Source organism: Mus musculus, chromosome 5 (genome assembly GCF_000001635.26).
Source record: "Mus musculus strain C57BL/6J chromosome 5, GRCm38.p6 C57BL/6J".
In the NCBI taxonomy this organism is placed as follows: domain Eukaryota; kingdom Metazoa; phylum Chordata; class Mammalia; order Rodentia; family Muridae; genus Mus; species Mus musculus.
Window position 1 is genome coordinate 87,458,867 of NC_000071.6, and position 23,736 is coordinate 87,482,602.

Genomic DNA, 23,736 nt, shown 5'->3' on the forward strand with positions numbered 1-23,736 from the left:
CTAGCTTTGGTCCTTTGGATAGCTGTTACCCATGCTCACTTGCTCACTTGGAAGAACTGATTTTTTTTTAAATTTTTTTATTAGGTATTTTAAGAGCACAGCAGACTAGAGGACAGACCAGTACTTAATGGTGGTGGTCACACTGCCCTGCTAACATAGCCTGCTCCTTGGAGGGATGGTCTCCTCTTGGAAGGAGAATGGGACTAATTTCTGGTTGTAATTCAGAGTTGTCTACATTGTTATGGAAATGAATCTACTTAGCCTAATCCTGATGAAAAACATTAGTCTATTAGCGTCTTAAATTTTGGTGCTTTCCAGCTGCCTTGGTTAACAAACCACTTATTTGGTGTTTTGGAAGCAGTGCTCTTTTAGCTAAATTCTTAGTGTTATTTAATTATTTTCAATAAATCTATTATTAAATCCTTTATGACATGAATTCTATCACTTCAGACCTCCCCTACATCAAGATGAGTATCCTTTTCTTTAATTTAATCCTTTTCTTTAATTTTTCTTTAATTTAATTTTCTGATCATATTGTCATATGATCAGAAAATCTGGTAAACTAGTACATATTTATTGTTACAACTAAATGATGAGTTTAAGAGAAAATAGAGACTGGAAAATTATACAGTGATCCCAATATAAGTATTTATTCTAGAAGAAAATTAAAAATTTCATTATAAATGTGATTATACATTAAGAATGACAAATATTTTAAGTATAATGGATGAACACAGAGCCAAAGAACAGTCCATTAAAATTTAAGAAATTACTACAATAATTCAATATTTGCTCTTTCTAGACATAACTTTCAAATATTGTTAGTAATGGTTTTCTGAGAAAAATAGCAACTCAGTTCATTGCCTTAATTTTTTGGAAAAAGTATCTAAAAATCTTTGACGGGAGAGCAAGCATACAGATATATATTTTAGGGAAAAGCAGGAAAATAGACCATCATAATTTAAATGTACTAACAATTTTTACGTATTTTTCCTATTATAATATTGATTCATAGTTCTGAACTGACCCTTTAATGTCCTTGACATCAGATAAACACAGTAGCTGTCCTTTATTTAAAAAGAAAATAAAGACTCTTCTCATGCTATACTAATCCCTGTGGCCAGAGCTGTATTTGTGTGCTCTATGAGCCCCTTGTGTTATCCTTAAATAAAACTCAGTATACGCTTTGTGCCTTCTCAAAGATTCAGAATGCTATCAGTTATTATCTTGTTTACATTTTAAATGATATTCTGGAAATAGCATATTTAAATTAATAGTACCCCTGTGCCAGGAAAATAAGAAATTCCAGGGCGTCATCAAACTGTCATTGAAATAGCAAAGGAAAGATGAGATGTCTTCAGGAAAGTGTGATTATGTAGAATTTACCTGTAGAATAAGACAGGAGTGGGTTGTTTGAAAGTGGAATGGGGATAGGTGACAGGCAGGTCCCTGGGCTTCTAAGTACAATTACTACTCCCTTCAGTACTTCACCAAACCCAGAGACCTGAGGTGTCTTTTTCTTCAACTAGTCACGTTTTTTCTTCTTTCCTGTCTTACCAACTTTTTGAAATATAAACAAACAACATTTTGCAACCAATAATATAGCAGATGCCACACAGGCCAGCAGAAACCCAATTACATCCAGAGAGTGGTACTGAAACCAGCTGAGGTCATGGGCTGCCACACGAAGGTGCTTGGCTCCTTTGTGACGCATGACAAACTCAATCCAGAAGACTGCTCGGTCCAGGGGCTTCACTGGCTGGTCATGGTGGATTCTTGATAGTCTCATGGCATTCTCTTTATAACTTGAAAAATATACAAACAATCATTTGTCTGTTTTTTTTTTAAGTAAGTATGTGACATATGTTTAACTCATCAATTCGTTATTATAATAGCATTTGCTACAGCACTAACAGTTTTTAAATCTTCCTCAAATAGCATCCAGGGTCCAGCAGGCTAGCCAGGGTTATATAGGGAGACACTACCTCAAAATAAAACACCTAGAACAAAGAAAAATGAGCAGATAACCTCAAGTCAAGAGGTAAGTATTTAGAAGGCAAAGTATGCTTTCTCTTGGAGTTTCATAGTAAGGAGAATTAATATATTTACCCTTGCTTTGATCATAAAGTAAAGTTCTGGATTCTATCCAGACTATATTCATAGAGATGATGTGAGTAATGTGGTTTGTGAAGAGGTGTCCTGTTGCTTCTAAGACATCCAAAAGATTAGGGGAAAGTGATTAATACTCACTTGGGTGTTAAAAGCCACACTGTGGGCTTATTCATGTGTGTCCTTTGTGCATGTTAGTGGACAACCTGTGGGAAGGTGCTAGCTGATGGACAAGGGAGATTTAGTTTTCTTTAAAGTTTTCATCTTGGTGTGTTAACACTGCTCTAGTAGATAAGTCCAAGTCTATGTGCTATGGGCAGCACAAATAAGACTCAGAGGATTATTTAAAAAAAATAGATATGAACTGGGAAGGAATGAATTTGAGAGGATTTGGAGCAGGAGTAGGAGATGTGATTGATCAAAATATCATATATATACATATATATATATATATATACATATATATATGTGTGTGTGTGTGTGTTTACATATATATGTGTGTATATACATATATGTATATATATATATACTCAAAGAATAAAACTATAGCTTATAAAGTAAAATAAAAGAAAATAAATTTTAAAAATAAAATAAATAAATAGAAATTGTTTAATACAAATTAAACCACCTATTCTTATTCAAATGTATTGTCATCATTTGTGTGTCAATACAGTGTTAATAGTTAATTATGCATGATTATATGCAAGATTATATATGCTAATAATATAACTGGAAAATATGTTTACTGAATATTTAATTCCAATTTATTTTCAATTTTTGGAAGTATCTTCATTAATTGAAAATGAAGCAGGCAATATTTACATCAGTCTCTTATTACTTATATGAAACCAAGTTCAAAAGAATGAATTTTTGGAATATTCTAGAACTATGGGCAGCCTAACCATGTCAGCCACGGCTGCACAAGATTCAGTACTTACGATGGCTCATTGATGACTGTTCTCAGAGCATTGAGCAGATCTGAGCTTGTCATCGTGTTCATGTTCACCTCCACTGCTGCTCCTTTGGCCTTCATGTGAGCAATGTTGTCAGGCTGGTCAGCGAACATGGGCACTCCCACCATAGGGATCCCATGGTAAATAGCCTCATAGATTCCATTTGTTCCACCATGGGTGATAAAAGCTCTGGTTTTGGGATGTCCTATTTTGCGGACAAAGGAAAGAATGAGTATAGATTTCATGCTAATTAGTTGGCAGAATTTCAAAGGTAAAAGGGATAAAGTGTTATAGTCATCAATGAAGGCAACATTCTATATAAATGTTGAGCATGAGACATTGCTCTTCTAGGGTATGACACTCCCAGAGGTGGTGGTGGGGGTGAACTCCTTTTCACTGTCTGAAAAGGTATCACTAAGGTAGAGATGTCTAACATCTGATGGGAACTGAAGATATTTACAGATGTCTTTTGGTCCACAGGGCAAAAATGAATGTGTACAGTTCAATTATTTCTTCCTTAAGCCTAAAAGTGAGGATTGTGCTGTAGCTCAGTGGTAGAGTATTTGCATTGCATGCAGAATCTTCTAGATTCAATACTCAGTTTTAACACAAAAGTAAAACTTGAAGTATTATATAAAATGTAAGCAATTTCTTAGCACTGAGACAGTTGAAAACATCCAATAATTTAAAGTTTTTTTTAATTGGATATTTTATTTATTTATATTTCAAATGTTATACCTTTGCCGGTTTCCCATTCACAAACCTGCTATTCCCTCCCCTCCCCATGATTCTATGAGGGTGTTCCCCACCCACCCCCATCCACCCACTCACCACATCCACCCACCTACCCCCACCTCACCGCCCTGGCATTTCCCTATCCCCTACAATGGAGCATTGAGCCTTCACAGGCCCCTAAATGGCTTCCTGACTACACAGAGTTTTCTGGCCCCAGAGACTTACCAAGAAGATCATTCTGAGGAATCCAATCAAACAGTCTTGTATTGGATCCTAATGTGTCTGGTATCTTTCCTTTGTATCGCCACAAAACCTGTGGAAGACAATGCTTTCATTTTATAGGTACAATACATTGTGAAGGTGTGCTGAGGGAGCATACTACTGAGAACAAACTGTATACATACTTTAGGTCATATTTGAGAAGCGGTTACAGATATGGACATTTGCAAACAGAGTTGCAGGTTAGGACTGTCCACAACTAGCCACTACTAACAGCTTCTACTACTGATCTAATAAACACAGATTAGTACTTAGATCTTTATTACTGAACAGACATTAGGAATATACTATAGGGATCATTTTTTCCTTTTAGTTTTTGGGTTTTTTTTGTTTGTTTTGAGGAAAACCTTTATAGGACTTACTTATAAATCACTTTTTAAAAACTTAATTTTGGAGTAATGAGACAAGGTTTTAATTTCTAAATGAGAAAGCCTGAAAGAGACAAATGTAGGTATAAAAGCCACATTTTTTAAATGCCTATCAATATATTACCTTTATAAAATTATATTAAAATTAAGAAATACATCACTGACTTTAGGTTAGTCCATGAATAATAGAGTTAAACTGTAGAATAACAACAACAAACTTTAAGGTTAACTGAGTGCCATAAATTATAAACTACATTATATTTTAAAATAATATTCAATTTTTGTTTGTACACTTGTAGAATATTCAACTTGGAAAGAATAGTAGATTCTAGACCTTCTACTTCTAAAACACCTATATTTGCATACAGTCTTAATGTGATCAGGAAGTTGGAGTATAGCTTTTAGCATGATATCGTTCTAAAGAAAGTATAGGGTCTTTCTTCTTAAAAGTATGTTGTTAAACTAAATTTCAGAATTTGGTGTCAGTCAATCCAGGCCAAAAGATTTTAGAAGTGGCCTAATGTTTTCTTTTCTATCCTATTAATAGATTAGAGAAGTCTATTTTTTATAGCAACTGGGAAATAAGGCAAATGAACAAATATGTCAAAAAACAACACTAACTCTTGGAAACCATCATTAGTAGTGTTCAGCAGCTGACAGGGTTCTGCTTCACTCTGCAGATACCACTACCAGTCTCTCTATTGCTAGTCTGAAGCTCAAAGACCAAGGACTTTACTGACCTTCTGAGGAATCTGGGCAAGGGCTGAGGCAATGAGATTGGCCTTTTCATCTGTCAGGTTTTTGACCATTGACCCCAGAGAAAACACCACAATACCATGTTCCCCTGAGGTCTGGACAAACTCTTCCATTTCCTGCAAACATGACATTCTGTTGAAAATGTGTAAAATCATTAGGAGGAAATTTAGTTCGCTTACAATTCTAGGTAGAAAACATGGAATTAAGGTTCAAAGGAATGTTTATATTTCTCTGTCCCATGACACATAAAACCAGATAGTAAATGTTGAGAAAATATGTTTTTGAAAAAATATTATAAGGTGTGTTCAAGAAGAATGTGACACCAAAGCACTGTAGAAGGGAGCAGAAAATAGAGGCAGCACTTCTCTTTGCAAGTAAACATGCTATTCTCAAAATGTATCTGTAAGAAAATAAAATGTTAGTTGACTTGCATGAACATTAGTGAAGCCAGTGAGCCAGACTTTCAGAATTATTATCGTGCCTATTACACATGAGTAATCTTAATAAAATTATCATGAAACTATTATAATATTTGAATCTGTCTACTCATGTTATTATTTTTTCTTGATGTAGATGAGTTGCAGACTGCATCAAAACTTCTTTGTTGATTAAGCCAGTGTTTCCTAAAAAACTCATCTAAAATATCTATCTTCTTAATGATATTTAATTAAAAGTTAAAGTCATCTTCATTATTAGTTCCTGACAATGGTTTCATACCAATTGTTACTATGACAATACAGGCTAACATAATATCTGTTAGCACACACACTAAAGAGAGATATGCCTGATCCCAAAGGCTCTCAACATGTGTTTTCTCTTACTCATCAAATCATAAACAACTCATCTGGAGTCCTCATGAAGGCATCTTTCTTGAACAGTTAGGGACGGTGTCCCTGTCCAGAGCTCGGTCAGGCACATGAGGAAGACTTCAGCACACCCCAGGCCATCCATGGTCCTGTCTTTCTACCCCCATTGCACATTCCACACCAAAGAAAAACAAACATATTTATTCCACTTTATATTGTTAGTTTCTTTTTTATTTTATTTTTTATTGAAAATAAATTCTTCTCACATAAAATACATCCTGACCACACAGTTAATCCACTCCTTCTGATTCTCCCCCCCAAACACAGCTCCCCGCTCTCCAGATCCACTCTGAAGTTTAATTTCTCAAGTCCAAATGATTCATTATAGTTAAGAAAACAAATATGATGAGAGCAGATGCTCCCGGCAGAGTGGAATTACTCAGCAGCACATCTTTGTTATTAAAGATATTAACCTTGTAGAGTTATCAGTTATTGTATCATGGAATAATTAAGACTATCTCTGTCATCAACCTACCTTAGGTAAAGGCTTGGCAGGTTTGCAGTGCAGTCCTCCCACAAACTCAAAATTCGGTAAATATGGACGAGGAAATTCAAAATCCCAATAGGTTCGCATTAGCCAAATCTCAGCTTTCCCCATAGTCTCACACAGTGTGGTGGGTCTTCCTGGAGAGTACACATAATATTGATTGGAAGAAATTAGTACTCATATTTGCGAAGTAGAAAGGTATCATTCATTTCTTCATTAGCTATTGGAAGCAAACGTAGACTTCCTAAGATACTTATCATAACTCTATGTTAAAAGAGGAGGAGAGTGAAAACTGGAGATTACAAAGACAGTGAAAGAGGGTAACACACAACTATTACCATTGTCTTAAAAAATACAATAAAAGTTTATGTGTAGCTACAATGACTGATGAATCCACAATTTCTTCTCTTTAGTAAAAGGCAGAAGATAGATTGGCTCTATCCTGTAAATCGTATTCCATCATTCACTGCCCTCCAGTCTCTTGCTAGGAACAAATTTCTCTTATGCAGTCTGTTATACTTGGTTTAAAATTATGTTGGAGGATTCCCATTATGGAAATGATTCATCATTATTTCATTGTTGGGGGAGCCCTGATTAATTTTCAGAATACAATAAACTCTGGGATGTGAGATACAAATGCAAGGATAACCAATACACGACTTTACACTTACCATTAAGAAGAACACTGGAACAAGAAAAATATTGAATGATACTTTCAAGAGCTATCTAGAGAAGATGACTATGTTTATATATTAATATTAGACAATTATTCACCGAAAAACGTGCTTTAGGTAAGAAAAAAAACTGTCAATGAGAATCTTTTTAAGGAAACCTGTTGATTTTGTGCAGGCTGGCAGATACTATTTCTAAAGGCCATCGTTTAGTAGTTTTGGCATGTGCATGAAGTCACAGAGCCTAATGAGATAGTTAGGTTCACTACCTGAGGATACTGAGCTCGGAGTTTCCAGGCAGTGCATTTAATCTATCTCAAATCTCACCACCAAAATGTTTATATCCCTTACTTGCTTTACATTACGTGTGCTTCTTCCAGGCTTTAGAGAAGTTCAGTAGATAAATTTTATATTCATAGATTTTAGAGTTAAGAAATATTTATTTACAACAGTTATTGAATTCTATGTTAAAGCATTCATATATGGATCTTGGATTGTTAACATGTTTGTCCTACACCAAGAAGCCTTGAGATTTTATTCCAAGAATTCAATAAAAAGCTATGGGACCTCATAAAGTTGCAAAGCTTCTGCAAGGCAAAAGACACCATCAATAAGACCACCAACAGATTGGGAAAGGATCTTTACCTATCCCAAATCGGATAGGGGACTAATATCCAATATATATAAAGAACTCAAGAAGGTGGACTCCAGAAAATCAAATAACCCCATTAAAAATGGGGCTCAGAGCTGAACAAAGAATTCTCACCTGAGGAATACCGAATAGCAGAGAAGCAGATGAAAAAATGTTCAACATCCTTAATCATCAGGGAAATGCAAATCAAAACAACTCTGAGATTCCACCTCACACCAGTCAGAATGGCTAAGATCAAAAATTCAGGTGACAGCAGATGCTGGCAAGGATGTGGAGAAAAAGGAAGAGTCCTCCATTGTTGGTGGGATTGCAAGCTTGTACATCCACTCTGGAAATCAGTCTGGTGGTTCCTCAGAAAATTGGACATAGTACTACCAGAAGATCCAGCAATACCTCTCCTGGGCATATATCCAGAAGATGTCCCAACTGGTAAGAAGGACACATGCTCTACTATGTTCATAGCAGCCTTATTTATAATAACCAGAAGCTGGAAAGAACCCAGATGCCCCTCAACAGAGGAATGGACACAGAAAATGTGATACATTTACACAATGGAGTACTACTCAGCTACTAAAAAGAATGAATTTATGAAATTCGAAGGCAAATGGATGGACCTGGAGGGCATCATTCTTAGTGAGGTAACCCAATCACAAAGGAACTCACACAATATGTACTCACTGATAAGTGGATATTAGCCCAGAAACTTAGATACCCAAGATAGAAGATACAATTTGCTAAACGCATGAAACTCAAGAAGAACGTACACCAAAGTGTGGACACTTTGCCCCTTCTTAGAATTGGGAACAAAACACCCATGGAAGGAGTTACAGAGACAAAATCTGGAGCTGTGACGAAAGGATGGATCATCTAGTGATTCCCATATCCAGGGATCCATCCCATAATCAGCTTCCAAACGCTGACACCATTGCAAACACTAGCAAGATTTTGCTGAAAGGACCCAGATATAGCTGACTTTTGTGAGACTAAGCTGGGGCCTAGAAAACACAGAAGTGGATGCTCACAGTCAGTTATTGGATGGATCACAGGGCCCCCAATGGAGGAGCTAGAGAAAGTACCCAAGGAGCTAAAGAGAACTGCAACCCTATAGGGGGAACAACAATATGAACTAACCAGTACCCCGGAGCGCTTGTCTCTAGCTGCATATGTATCAAAAGATGGCCTAGTCGGCCATCACTGGAAAGAGAGGCCCATTGGACTTGCAAACTTTATATGCCCCAGTACAGGGGAACGCCAGGACCAAAAAGGGGGAGTGGGGTGGTGGGTATTGGGACTTTTGGGATAGCATTGGAAATGTAAATGAGGAAGATACCTAATAAAAAATTAAAAAAAAAAAAAAAGCTAGCAGCAGTACTTGCCTATAACATTACTTTCGAGGATTTAAAGAGAAATGAATACCTGGGTTTCATTTCCTAACCAGATTCACCAAATTGGTGGGATCCAAAGCCAATTGGCCATTTCTTAGTATGTAAGGCAATAGCAATATGAGTAGACAATTAATACCCTATAGTGCCCACATACAACAACATATAACCTCACACACATGCACACATATACACACATAGGCCCGAAGTAGTGATTCGGGGTTATAAATATGAAGTCCATGTAAAGTATAGAAAAATGAACAAATATTTATACTTAGTGGCAAATAATTTCTTAATGTATACTTTTGAAGTATTAGGGAGGAACAATGATTGTAAACGTGAGAGAATCAGGGAGTTTGTTGTGAAGTTGTGTCTACTAGCAGTGTTAGAAAGTGCACTGTAAGTCTCAACAAATGAGTGCTCAAACACAAACTGAACAAGGGAAACAACAACAGATGTATCAACGTGGGCAGGGGAAAGACCTGGAGGCCTCAACCTTAAACAAATGTAGGTCATACTAAAAGTGGGAGACACAGTCTTACCCAGAGAGGAGCACACCAATGGGTTATTCTTGGCCTACTGAAAACATATATTCAGCCCTGAAAACATATATTCAAGTAGAATTATGCCAACTAAGCAGATTGTATTTATGTATTATATATACATGGTCCCAAGAAGCATGTTGGAGCAGCCATTTTAATATCAAGAACAAGCAATTATCAATGAAAAGTTATCAAAAAGGATACGTAAGGACACTTCATACTCATCAAAGGAAAAATCAACTAAGAAGATCTATCAATCTTGAACATCTATGCTCCAAATGCAGGGGCATCAACATTCATAAAAGAAACTTTAATAAAGGTCAAAGCATACATTATACCTCACACAATAATAGTGGGAGACTTCAACACCCCACTTTCATCAGTGGACAGATCATGGAAACACAAACTAACCAGAGACACATTGAAACTCACAGAAGTTATGGACCAAATGGATTTAACAGATATCTATAGAAAATTTCATCCTAAATCAAAAGAATATACCTTCTAAGCATCTCATGGTATCTTCTCCAAAATTGACCATATAAGCAGTCACAAAACAGAACTCAAACAAGAGGATTGAAATAATCCCACAAGTCCTATCAGATCACTATGGACTAAGTCTTGTCTTTAATGGTAACAAAAACAACATAAAGCCCACATACATGTGGAAACTGGACAATGTCAAGCTCAGTGATAAATTGGTCAAGGAGGAAATAAAGAAATTAGGGACTTTTGAGAATTTAATGAAAATGAAGGCACAACATACCCAAACTTACAGGGCACAATGAAAGCAGTGCTAAGAAGAAAACTCAGCTCTGAGTGCCTCCACAAAGAAACTGGAGCGAGCATACACTAGCAGCTTAACAGTACACCTGAAAGCTTTAAAACAAAACAAAACAAAAAAGCAAATACATCCAAGAGGATTAGATGGCAGGAAATAATCAACCCCAGGGCTAAAACCAGCCAAGTAGAAACCAAAAGAACAAAGAATCAACAAAACCAGGCGCTAATCCTTTGAGAAAATCAACAAGAGAGATAAGCCCATAGCCAGACTAACCAGAGGGCACAGAGATAGTTTTCAAGTTAACAAAATCAGAAATGAAAAAGGAGACCTAACAACAGAAACCAAGGAAATAAAAAAAAAAAAAATCACCAGATCGTACTACAAAAGCCTATACTCAACAAAACTGGAAAATCTTGATGAAATGGAAAATTTTCTAGACAGATACCAAATACCAAAAATAAATCAGGATCAGATAAACAATCTAAATAGTCCCTTAACCCCTAAAGAAATAGGAGTCATTAGAAGTCTCCCAACCAAAAAAAGCCCAGGACCAGATGGGTTTAGTGCAGAATTCTATCAGACCTTCAAAGAAGACTTAATTCCAGTACGCTTCAAACTATTTCACAAAATAGAAACAGATGGAACACCACCCAATCCAGTCCATAAATCCATAGTTACCCTGAGTGTTCTCCCTAGGAGATAGAATGGTTTCTGTCTAATCAGGAACTTGGCACAGTTCCCTTTCATAAGTGGCCTTCATAAGAGATTTTTTTTCTACTTATATCATGTTTAATGTTCCAAATAGATTTTAAAAACTGGTTGAGTGCATATTACTTTTAGCTCCAGAAGATATCATGAATATTTAAGAGGTATTTAACTATTTTATTTTGATGACTAAAAAAGAATAATAACATAAAAATAATCCATTTGTCTTTTTCACTATTACTTTATTCACACTGGCTAACCCTAACACTATACAAATACATAATATCCAGGAAAAGGCATTACATATCACCAATTTCTGACAATGTCCTCCTACCTAAAATATTTTCTGTTCAAAAGTGTTTAGTGGGCAAGTGAGCTGGCTCAGTACATAAATATGTTTGCCACCCAGCTTAAGGGCATGAATTCAATCCTGAGGACTTAAATGGCAGATGGTGAGACAGATCCCTAAGTTAAATTACAGCCTCCACCTGCACTCCATGGCATACAGAGAGGGGAGGGTTTGGGAGGGAGGAGAGAGAAAGGGGATGTTTATTAATATAGGGAACACGGAGGACTTAAGTATTTAATAACCAACATCTCAAATGGTAGTAGGATTTGCAAGTCTAGTCATTATTCTGTAATGTAAGAAGTAAAGATTTTTTTTTTTTATTTACAAAGACATTCACAAACATTATATGATTGTTATGGCTTACTTTGAAAGATTTAGCACCTATCATGTTTTTCTGCAGATTTTTGCTTTTAAATTTAACTCTTACTAAAACTCAAGGCAATAGCAGTTTGAGAAAGAGTGTTAATTATATACAACTAACCCCACCTTTTATTTGTCAATGAAACTTGCAGTTTTTCTAATCAAGGAAGGTTACAACTTACCAACTTAACATATCAAAGATATAAAAACTCCATGGTTACCCATCTTGGCAACCATGTGAATGTCTTCATGACCCCTGTGTGTGTCCTTTGAGAGTTTCCTACAACTCATTTTGATCATATTTACCCCTTACCCAATTCTTTCCAGATATGCCTTCTCCCATACTCACCCAACCTTTTGTTGTACTTTGTTTTTTAAATTCTCAAGATCAGTTAGTGCTCCCTTAATACTCTTAAGTGTCTGGCCTTCCAATGGAGCATATAGAGTTACTACATTCTCAGAGGAAACTGTCTCTCCCTTTCCTAGCAGCTGACAAATGCAGAGGCTCTGGGATGATAGGTATGATTTCATGATCCACTCCTAACACCACGCAGAGATTTAATTCAGTTTTTACTTACACAGGTTTTAATCATATTGTTGCAATCACTGTGAGTTCCTATGTGCAGGTTCCCTGCTGTGTCCAAAAGACACCTTTCCTTCTAGTCATCCACATGTCTCCGTATATGTACACATGACATTACCACTAATTCTGTGTGCATCTCTGTATTTACATATGAGGTCATACAATTCCTCTGCATGTGATTATGTATGTACCTATGATGTCAGCTTCAGCTGTTGTTTCCCAGATGCTATTTAATTTTTATTGTTGTGCCATTTTCCAAACAGAGTAGGTTGGGTGACCAGCAACCCACAGGGAACTGGAAGCACAAGTAGATACAACCAAGTTTAGTTGTTTTTGTTGTTTGTTTGGTTTGTTTTGCTTGTGATTTTTTTTTAGAAAAATATATGTACTGGGGATTGAACTCAAAACCCTCATTCTTTCAAGGCAAACACTTACCTACATCTTTGCAAGATATTTATTAGCAAGCTTTTATGTCTAGATCCTTACTGTCATATCATTATGGCTCTGCCATTAAAGAGTTAATGAACAGTAAGGTGTAAACAATATTTAACCTAACTTTGTATAAGTGACAGAATGCATCCACACACATGAGCTTCTAGCATCCAGTGAAATTATTAACGTAATTTACAGAGAATAAAAGATGCTGAATGAAAGCTTCATTACATCATGTGCCTGACCGCTGGGTGTGGTGGCGCACGCCTTTAATCCCAGCACTCAGGAGGCAGAGGCAGGCAGATTTCTGAGTTCGAGGCCAGCCTGGTCTACAAAGTGAGTTCCAGGACAGCCAGAGATATACAGAGAAACCCTGTATTGAAAACAAACAAACAAAAACAAACAAACAAACAAAAAACCAAAAACAAAAACAAAAAAAATCATGTGCCTCATTCCAGACCAAACAACATGGATCTCTACCCAAAAACAAACATAATTTCCAAAACCTTTACTATCATACTGGTTAAATGTCTACATTAAGGGAGGTGCACAGCTTAGTTGGTACCTATGATACTATGATACATACTGTATCCTGCAAACATGAGCAATGAATGATAACTATCACAGAACATGTATCAGAGACTGAGAAATGACCATTTAGACAATGCTTAAATCTAAATCAAAATGTGTGTTTGATCAGCTTGAGAGATGGCTCAGCAGTTAGTAACTTATAATGTTTTTTCAGAATACCCAAGTTTAGTTACCAGTATCATGCCAGGTAGCTCACTATTAATTATAACTCCAGCCCCAGGGGCATACTACCCCTCTAGCCTTCATGGACACAAACATACACACACACACACACACACACACACACACACACACACACACACACACTTTCCATATAACCATACACACACAATACATTAATTTAAACATGAAAATCATCTGATGAAGCAGTTCGAAGGCATAATATATTTAAAATGCCTTTAAAATAAATCCTAAATTACACTGTATGAAATATAAAAATAAATCATTTTACTTACCATTTTGTAGTTACCAGACCATCAAAGGTCATTGAAATTTTAAATTAGCCTTCATATTTTACCTTACATACATGACATGTAAAATGTCTTCCCTCTATAAAATTTTATGAAGAAATCAAAACAAATTCCTGTGGATATTTGGATAAAAGACTCCCAAAACATGCAATAAAGCAAAAATAGAAATGATTTTGCCTGTAACATGAAGAGTTAAAGTCAAATAGAATCTCAGTGTTGCAGGAATTATAGCATGCAGTGGCCAATAATTCCCTTTAAGCCTGAAACGATTTTGACACAGGCAAAACACTCAGCATCCTCGAAATCTTGTTCAAATGTTATTCTTAATGTTGATACCTCCCATGGCCTCTCTGGATAAGTACAATTTCAATTTCACTCCAACACATTTATTTTCTTGTTTTACTACATAGCATATGCCATAGGATACCATATGTGGACATATATCATATAAATGTATATTTATATGTATACTTACAAGTATACATATAAATATACAAGTATTTATTTGTATACAATACATATTATATGTGATGATTTATCTTCAAATGTAAGCTCTAAAGAGGTAATTTTTGTCTGCTGTGCTCATTGTAATTTTTATATGCAGCAATTTATTAGCCACATATTTTATGTTCAGTAAATATTCCTTTATACAAAGAATAGGAAAAGAAGAAAATGAAAAGGATGGAAGAGGTAAAAAGGATGAAAAACTGGGTAGAGGAAACTTTTTTGCACTGAACTTCTGCAAGAAAACATCATTGGCAGCCTCGAGTGTTATTCTGTGTACTAATTAATCCCACTGGGTACAAACAGAGCTGGAAGACAGTCATTCAGGAAAGTAAAGAAATATGGAAGTAAATTTCATGAGAGTCAGAAAGAGATGAAATATAAGCCATCATCCAGAACTGCCTCCTCACTTAGCACTGTTTTATGTGATTGGCTTTCATAAGGCAGCTTTAAGGCTAGAAGTTTGTAGACACATTTTGAGGAGAGAGGGTGAGGCACCCTGAGATATCTAGGATGAAAAGGGATCAGCAGTGTTGGATGTACTTGTGAGTTTCCCAACGATGACCTTTTATATTTTCCAATATATTTTTGTGGATAAAGGCTGAGAATAAAGAGAGAATATGTATTATTACAATACTGTCCATTTTATTCATATGGCTATTATCATATTTTACCTTAGTAAAAGTGGGTTTTATTGGTATTTGAAAGTTTATTTAAACATTGGAAAGCTACTAACTAAAAAAGAACATTTTCTTTCTGGTGAATGAATGATAACAATAAAAAATTAATAAAATGTTTTTTGAAGAATTTTCTTAAACAAAAACAGTAACTAAAGACATGTAGATATATAACAAATATATTCAATTCATTTTGGAATAGGTAACTTTAGCTGAATAAGAATGAAGGTATCTATAATCATTAATGGGAAGAAATGCTGAGACTCACCTAGAACTTTGCTGTAGTATGAATTCCATTCTCCCCAGTAGGTCTTAAATATATAGTCTTGCAGAGAATAAGAAATGATATTCTTAACCCTTTCACCAAAAGACATCTGGTCAGTGAGCTCTGACAGGGCTGCAGGTACGTATGAGATGGGGGCAGGAATTTTCCCACAATGCCTCTCCACTGTAAAGGCTGGAGAGAAGCGTAGTGTATACACAAAGGGAATCCCCAATTTCAGAGCCACCAGCTCTCCACACATTGTTACTGGGTCAGCTAGTAACACATCGAAGCCACCTTTTTGCAGTCTTTCCATTACAGTGGGATTGTTTAGTACACCATCACACATTTGCTTATTGGTTGTGTAGAAAGTAGCAAGGAGATTTCCTAGTTCTTTGTAGAAAGTCCACATTGTGAGAGGCGTTGGCCTGTGGTCCAGCCACAGTGCTATCATATGCTCAATTATTTCATCTATCTTGCTTTTTGTGTACGAAACCGGAATCTCTTCAAAATTTATAAAGGCATCAAGTCTGGAGTTGATAAATAAAGTTTCTGATGGAGCCAGTACAGTCACACTGTGATTTCTTTGAACCAACTCCTCAAGAAGAATCTTAATATTTAGCCAATGGCTGCCATCTGTAGGCCAAACTACCACATTCCCGCTGAGAACAATTTCAGCCAGAGTCAAATGAAAAATAAGCAGCTGTAAAACCTTCTTGATCATGGCGACATCCACTATGAATGACTGGCTAATTTTAAGATGAAAAAGAAAAATTCAATGTATTTAGGTAGATTTCAGGTAAAATAACCTTGAATATGATAGGCTAGTTACATCCATTCATAGGCCCATATTATATAAGTTAAGAAGGAACTTATAAACTTCATATGCATTAACATGATTGTAGTTTGGGTAGAAATGAAATCTAGTTTGAATGTAATGAATAGAACCTATGAGTTGTGTGTGTCTTAGTCAGGGTTTTATTGCTGTGAACAGACACCATGACCAAGACAAGTCTTATAAAAAACAGCATTTAATTGGGGTTGTCTTACAGGGTCAGAGGTTCAGTCCATTATCATCAAGGTGGGATGTATGATAATGGCAGTATCTAAGCAGGCATGGCACAGGCAGAGCTGAGAGTTACATGTCTTCATCCAAAGGCTGCTAGTGGAAGATTGCCTAGTTCCAGGCAACTAGGGTGAGAGTGTTAAGCCCACACTCACAGTGACACACCTACTCCAACCAGGTCACACCTCCAAATGGTGCCACTCCCTGGTTCAAGAATATACAAACACCACATTCCACTCCCTGGCCCCCATAGACTTGTTCAAACACATGAGTCTAGGGGGCAGGGGCATTCTTAAACATAGCATAATGCAAAATGCATTTAGTCCAACTTTCAAAATCATCATAGTCTATAGCAGTCTCAACAATGTTAAAAGTCCAAAATTCAAGGTCTCTTCTGAGATTCATCCAATCACTGAACTGTAATCACCACCAAAGAAAGACAGGAAGCCAGCAGGGCAAATTCCAAACTCTGCATCTCCATGGCTGATGTCAAGGTGGTCTTCAGATCTCCACTCCTTTTTCATCTTTGTTGACTGCAACAAACTGCTTTCTCCTGGGATGGAAGCTGTTAGCAGCTTTCTTCAGCATGTATCCCATGGCTTTGGCATCTTTTACATCTTTGAGTATCCAAGGCAATTTCAATGTTACAGCTTCTTGTTTCAGAGTCTGGGATTCTACTTGATCTTTTGGGCTCCTCCTAAGGGTTGACATCACTTCTCCAGCTCTGCACTCTGTAGCACTCTAAGCTCAGGTTGATCCACTCCACTATGGCTGATGTTCTTGGTAATCATCCCATGGTACTGACATCTCCAATACAGTGGGGTGTTCCACTCCAACTGGGCTTCACCAATAGCCTCTCATAGGCTCTCTTCATGATGCCAAGCCTCAAATCCTTTGCATAACCCCTTCAGTCCTGGGCCATAAACTACAGCTGAGGCTACACCTTCTCTAGTGGCCTTGCATTACCTCTCACAGTGCCAAGTTTTTCATGACACCTTCATGCCTTCAAAACCTGGTGATTCTTACACATTACTAAGTCCAGCTGCAGCACGAGGTACAACCTTGGCTATCTCTGGAACACAACTTCTTTGTGCTCCCAGAAAACAATTTCCAGAAGATTTCACCTCAGTGATGCTGGTCTCTTCTTAATCATTGCTAATTTCTTAGCTCCACCTAACCAGCATCAATTGTCCCAGTAGTTCCTTCCATTCTTAACTCTAGAGCCAGTGTCACATGGCTGAAGCTGCAGAGTTCTGCTGCTTGCAGGAACTAGAACATGACCCTCTTGTACTATTACATTATCACTGGCTTTATGTTTTCCAAATCCTTCACTGCCTAAGGTTGGCTATCCTGGATCTTGCTCTGTAGAATGACCTTGAATCAGCATGCCTGTCTCCTGAGATTAAAGGTATGTACCACCATGCCTGGATCTAAATTTAGCTGGGTAGGATCTTGCCCCAACGTCCCATTCTCTTAATCTGTTATCTCCTAGAACACAGGATTTTGCTCTATTTCACTTCCTGGTACCCCTTTAATACTCGAATCATATATTTTATATTTTTCCTTTATAAGCTTGCTATGCTTGTTCAAACTTCTCTTCATAAGACTTAACCAAAGAACAAAGTCACTGCTGGGCTTTTTTGAAACTTCCTTTGTTAATACAATTAATCTGAGACTCTTCACCTCAGCCTCAGACAGACTTTTCAGACAAGGCAAAAAGTAGCCACATTCTTCACCAAAATACCACAAAAACAATTTATGCCACATACTGAAATTCTTCTCCTTTGAAATCTCTTGGGCCAGGTCAACACACTTCAAACTACTCCCACTAACAAAATCTTCCATATTCTTACTAGGATAACCCATTAAACCCCATTTAAAGCATTCCTCTGTGTTCCAAGTTCAAAGTCCCCAAATCCATATTCTTTCAAATAAAAGCATGGTCAGGCCTATCACAGCAATACCCCAGTCCCTGGTACCAACTTCTGTCTTAGTCAGGGTTTTACTACTGTGAACAGACACCATGACCAAGGCAAGTCTTATAAAAAAATAACATTTAATTGGGGCTGGCTTACAGGGTCAGAGGTTCAGTCCATTATCATCAAGGTGGGATATATGGTAATGGCAGTATCCAGGCAGGCATGGCACAGGCAGAGCTGAGAGTTACATGTCTTCATCCAAAGACTGCTAGTGCAAGATTGACTTACAGGTAACTAGGGTGAGAGCGTTAAGCCCACACTCACAGTGACACATCTACTCCAACCAGGTCACACCTCCAAATGGTGCCACTCCCTGGTCCAAGAATATACAACCATCACAGTGTTTTTGTGTCTTCTGTGACACCAGATCCACTTTCAAAAATTATATGTGTCCTCATTATAAGGCATTGCTGTAGGTATTGTCTTATTAGACCCTCCTCCAACACTGTGTGTCAGATGTTATCTCTTGCATTTCATTGAGAACTACAGTAGAGTTTTGTTGTGTATCCTAAAACTAATATGCAAAGTTGTTCAACTGGGATTATATTTTCAAATTTATTTGGCCCACTGCTGAACTGGCATGATTATTCACATTTAGTAAGAAAATGGAAAATAACTTCCGCACGTTGTAGATTTCCCAGAGTCACTCACTACTTTTATAAGTTTTAGATTGACTGGATAGTGGAGTACATTGATAAACATTATAAAGAGGATGGCCTTTTTATTCTGAGTGATTGATTCATCTTTCTTCCTGCTTCCTTGTTATAGTCAATTCTCATTTTATGTCATGTTTTAAAACAATTCAGAACACAGCTCCTAGAAGGCTGTTGAAATAGGGTCTGTTTTACATGATTTGTTTGAAAACTAAGCAAGAGGAACCCAGGAGTACAGTAAGCCCCAACCAAAACCACTATATCATTTGAAGGTTTTGAGATGCTGGAGAAATGTCTAGGTTACCTTGGTCTCACTTTTCTTTGGTGTAAATGAAAGGCAGCCAAACTAAGATTGGATTGGTTTGTAAATTTGCCCTTCTCTGCAGAGCTATCACTAAGCCTGTTTCCCTCAAAACAATGGCATAATATTCTTAATAGTTTTACAGATTTGTCCAGGGTTAGAAGATTAAAAAGTCTGGTGATTAAGTTAGTGATCTAGCTTTAGACACGGGTGAACAGGTGCTTAGAGATACCACCTGCAGTTCTGAATGTTTCTAAAGTGAGCAAAGGCAATTACAAAATGAAGGATGCCATAAGTTAAGTCGTGAGAAAAAAATAGAATGATAAAAAGGATAAAAAGCAAAGTTAAAGAATGGACTCTCAGAATAAGTTACTCCTGAAGCAATTCCGGGCTCTTCCCTAACCAAGGGATCAGAAACAGAGTGAAAGAGAAACTTGGGGAAAATGTCAGAATTATCATTTTTTATTGGATATTTTCTTTATTTACATTTCATATATTAATGCCCTTTCCTGGTTTCCTTCCATCCCAGAAACACCCTACCACATCTTCCCTCCCCCTGCTTCTGTGAGAGTGTGCCTTCACCCACCCACCCACTCCCACCTTCCTACCCTCTGCCCTACACTGGGGTATCTCTCAATCCTTCATAGGACCAAGGATGCCTGACAAGGTCATCCTCTGCTACATATGCAGCTGGAGCCATGTGTACTCCTTTGTTGATAACAGAATTGTCATTTTTATAGTCTCTGAGGAGACACCTCCAACTTGGAGAGAACTGTTGTGCTTTGGCAACCAGTTTAGCTTCGAAACAAAGAAGACAGACCATGTCAAATTGCTGGCCATAAGGAATGTCATCTGCACTGCCGCTAAAATGCTTGGAAGTTTAAAACAGGGAATTTTCAAAGACTCAGGGGCTCCCTGCTAGACAATAAATAATTGCATTACTCTGTGATGAAGAAATGATGTTGCTTTTGGTTAACAGTGGAAGCAGACTTTTTTTTTTAAGACATCATACATGGGTGGTAAAGAGTTTATCTTCATGAGTGTTGCTTTGGGCATCTGACATATTTTTCCCTAATTCCAGATACTCCCAAAATACTTAACAATATTGCATATTCAAAGCATGGAAGTACATTCAATTTTCGGAGGCTTGCGGGTATTAACTTGCAAACTTAAATTTCCACAAATGGCAAAAAAAAGAGCACATCAAATCTATCTGATTCAATAATGAAAGTGGCATTTGGCAGATAAAATTATTTTTTTTCTAAAATTATTTAATTTCTAAAATTAATTTCTAATAATTTATTTTACATTAATTATTTAGTCTCCATGATTACCTGGTTTAAATAAACCTTTGAATATAACATTTAGTTAAATAGCTTATTATTATTTCAAATTTCTTAGGTAATTTATATATGTATTATATAATTATATATAGTCTATAACCCTAAATAAATAAAAGATGTTTCTTTAAATTCTTGCTTGTTTTTTGTGGTGGTCAGAGCATAAAACTCATAATAGTGTATAATGGATTTTATATGCTCTATTGTCATGAATTATATATCATTTCTTTTTAAAATATTACACAGTTTTGGCAGTGCTTTAGAAAATATTATAAAAAATAAAAATTGCTTTAAGTTTAAGCAATCATACTTGAAATGTGTAGATGCTTTTTCTTATTTTCAGCTAGAAACTGTTCACAGAAGATGCTTAGAGCCGGAAAAATATCCCAGACAACAACTCTTTGACATCAGAGAGCCACAGAGAGCTATACCTTAAGGAATAATGAATAACATAGTAACAACACAAGCAATTAAGCTCCATGTAGCAAATCAGGTTAGGCAAAAAACGGAATTACAAATTAAAACAATGAAACTGACTAATAATGTTCAAATAACTGATAGAAATTATGTTAAATAACATACATTTCTATCATAAATTTAAATTGGAAGAAACAATTCTGGTGTCTGGTATAGTAAGCAATACCTACAGTGTGGTTCTTTTTGCTTAGGATTATTTTAGCTATTCAGGTCTTCTCTGATTTCATATAAATTTTAGTTTTGTTTCTTTCTGTTTCTGAGTATAAGTTAATGGGAATTTGATAGAATTGCATTAAATCAGTAATTTGCTTTTGATATTATGGTCTTTTACACAATATTAATTCTGCTAATCCACAAGCATAGGGAGTCTTTTCATCTTCTAATGTCTTCTTTTCACTTTCTTTAGATATTCAAAGTTTTCATTGAAGAGTTCTTTCAGTTCCTAGGTTAAGTTGTATTTTTGAACCTACTATGAACTGTAGTTTTCCCATGATTCTTTCCCCAGCATGCTTGCTATCAGTATATACTGTACACTATATGATATAAGGCTACTTATTTTCGTAAATTGATTTTAATGCTGAAATTCCTGATTATTTTTATGTTTTCTGATGGAATTTTTAAGACCTGTTATTTATTATAATACCTGCAAATAGGGAGAAAATTGCTTGTTTTTCTATTTGTATCCTTTTAATTTTCTTCCTCTTTCTTATTGCTCAAGCTAGGTCTTCAAACACAGCATGGAAAAGAAGTAGCGGTAATGGACAGGCTTGTATCTATTCTGATTTTAGTGAGTTTTGTTTTTATTTTTGTTTTTTTTTTTCCATTTAGATTGTTGTTGGCCGTGGATTTATTATGCTGAGATACTCTAACCTCAACTGATACTACTGCAATGCAATCTACCACCAAGGCTCAGTGAAAATCGTGGTGGTGGTGGTGGGGAGGTTGTCAGACAGAGTTCGAGGACACCTGTTGCTACACACTGTCCCCTAGGCACAACAGAAAAAATGTATCCATGAAATCTCAATAATATAGTGCCTAAAAAAGAACAGAATAATGACAACATGAACTGACATGCCAATATTGACAGGGAGAATTCTTTATGGTCTTGTTCCAGATGAAGAGGTGGTCAATAGCTCCTAGGAGAGGGAGAACTAGTTTCCTTCAGTGAGGATCTCCTGCCGTGGTTTGCAAATCCCAAGTATTAAGCTCTGGACACATGCACATATAAGCAAAGCTAAATAATCCATCAACTTTATACATACTTAAACACATATATGTGCATATACATATAATAATAATGACAGAGAGATCATTAATTTGGAGAAGAGCCAGGGTTAGGAGGAGTTGAAGGACAGGAGAGAGATGAAGATGATTCAGATGCAATAATAGCATATAAAGTTATCAAAACTAAATTAGAACAAAAGTCTAAAACAGAGAGGGCACAGGATCCTTTAATTTGAATACTATTTTAAGTGATTACTATATGACTTTATGTTAACCTGCCTGATTTTTTTTAAAGCTTAATACTTTCATCTGTAATAATGATTTTTGTGCTCTGAAGTGGAGTAAATTAGTTACAAAGATATGCGACAAAGACAAAAATTTATATGAAGACTTTGCTATAGCTCCAAGGAACTGGATAATTTAGTTATTGCTAGCTATGATTACTATACAAATCAATGAGGGTTAATGTAAGAGTCACGACGGGGAAAATGGGTAATTTTGACATGGTGAGATCCAAATCCTAGCAATTAATAGAGATTAAGGATTCATGCTGTGGTTTTCATCACATTCTTCCACAGAGAAGTAATATCTGGGAAATTTGGCACATTTATTTTCTCAGCTGTGACAACTTGAGACCTGGATCCATTTGGAGCCATTACAAAAACTTCAATTAGAGCAGGGGACTAAAAGCAGATCATAAATGCACGTGATCATCTGGAAAAACTTCAAGCCCCACTGCCTGCATTATTTTCATTACTATTTACTAAAACGAGTTACTTATGCTAGTATGCTAGTATTTTTAATTCTTACCTGTACTTTTAAAACCAAGTGTCCGTGTCTCTCAGATCAACAGATTACTAGTCTGGGTAAAAAACCACAAACTTATATAGACATTCTGAGTCAGAACAGAGGCAATTCATTTAGCAACACAATGCTGTATATCGAGATCACAGTAAAGAACATCTATATAAAACCTCATTATTTTCTCATGAACAAATTGTTAAGAAAGATTAGTTTCTCCTTCCTCAAGTCTAGAATTGTGTGATTCTATAATTAGCACTAACTTAAAAGCAAAGAACAATCGTCTTTGTATTCTGAAATTTCATCCTGGAAAAGGTTACGTGACAAATGATCTCACGGGTATAAAAGGTCTATAGGGATTTTGGGAATTATGATGGT

The 23,736-nt window shown here is 36.3% G+C and overlaps 2 protein-coding genes across 2 annotated transcripts in view; both read right to left on the reverse strand.

The window, feature by feature from the left end:
• Positions 1 to 623: 623 nt before the first annotated feature.
• Ugt2a1 (UDP glucuronosyltransferase 2 family, polypeptide A1) overlaps positions 624 to 23,736 on the reverse strand; it is a 31,382-nt gene continuing 8,269 nt past the window's right edge. The window contains exons 3-7 of the mRNA NM_053184.2: positions 6,542 to 6,690; positions 5,185 to 5,316; positions 4,023 to 4,110; positions 3,048 to 3,267; positions 624 to 1,805 (exon numbers count right to left, since the gene is read on the reverse strand). Coding sequence (NP_444414.2) covers positions 1,526 to 1,805; positions 3,048 to 3,267; positions 4,023 to 4,110; positions 5,185 to 5,316; positions 6,542 to 6,690 — 869 coding nt within the window. The 3' untranslated portion in view covers positions 624 to 1,525. The remainder of the gene's footprint in view (positions 1,806 to 3,047; positions 3,268 to 4,022; positions 4,111 to 5,184; positions 5,317 to 6,541; positions 6,691 to 23,736) is intronic.
• Positions 627 to 23,392, reverse strand: Ugt2a2 (UDP glucuronosyltransferase 2 family, polypeptide A2). Its single transcript, NM_001024148.1, has 7 exons — positions 23,368 to 23,392; positions 15,524 to 16,266; positions 6,542 to 6,690; positions 5,185 to 5,316; positions 4,023 to 4,110; positions 3,048 to 3,267; positions 627 to 1,805 (listed from the first exon to the last, which is right to left on the reverse strand). Exons 2-7 carry the CDS (start codon positions 16,239 to 16,241, stop codon positions 1,526 to 1,528), a joined length of 1,587 nt encoding a protein of 528 aa, NP_001019319.1. The 5' UTR covers positions 16,242 to 16,266; positions 23,368 to 23,392; the 3' UTR covers positions 627 to 1,525.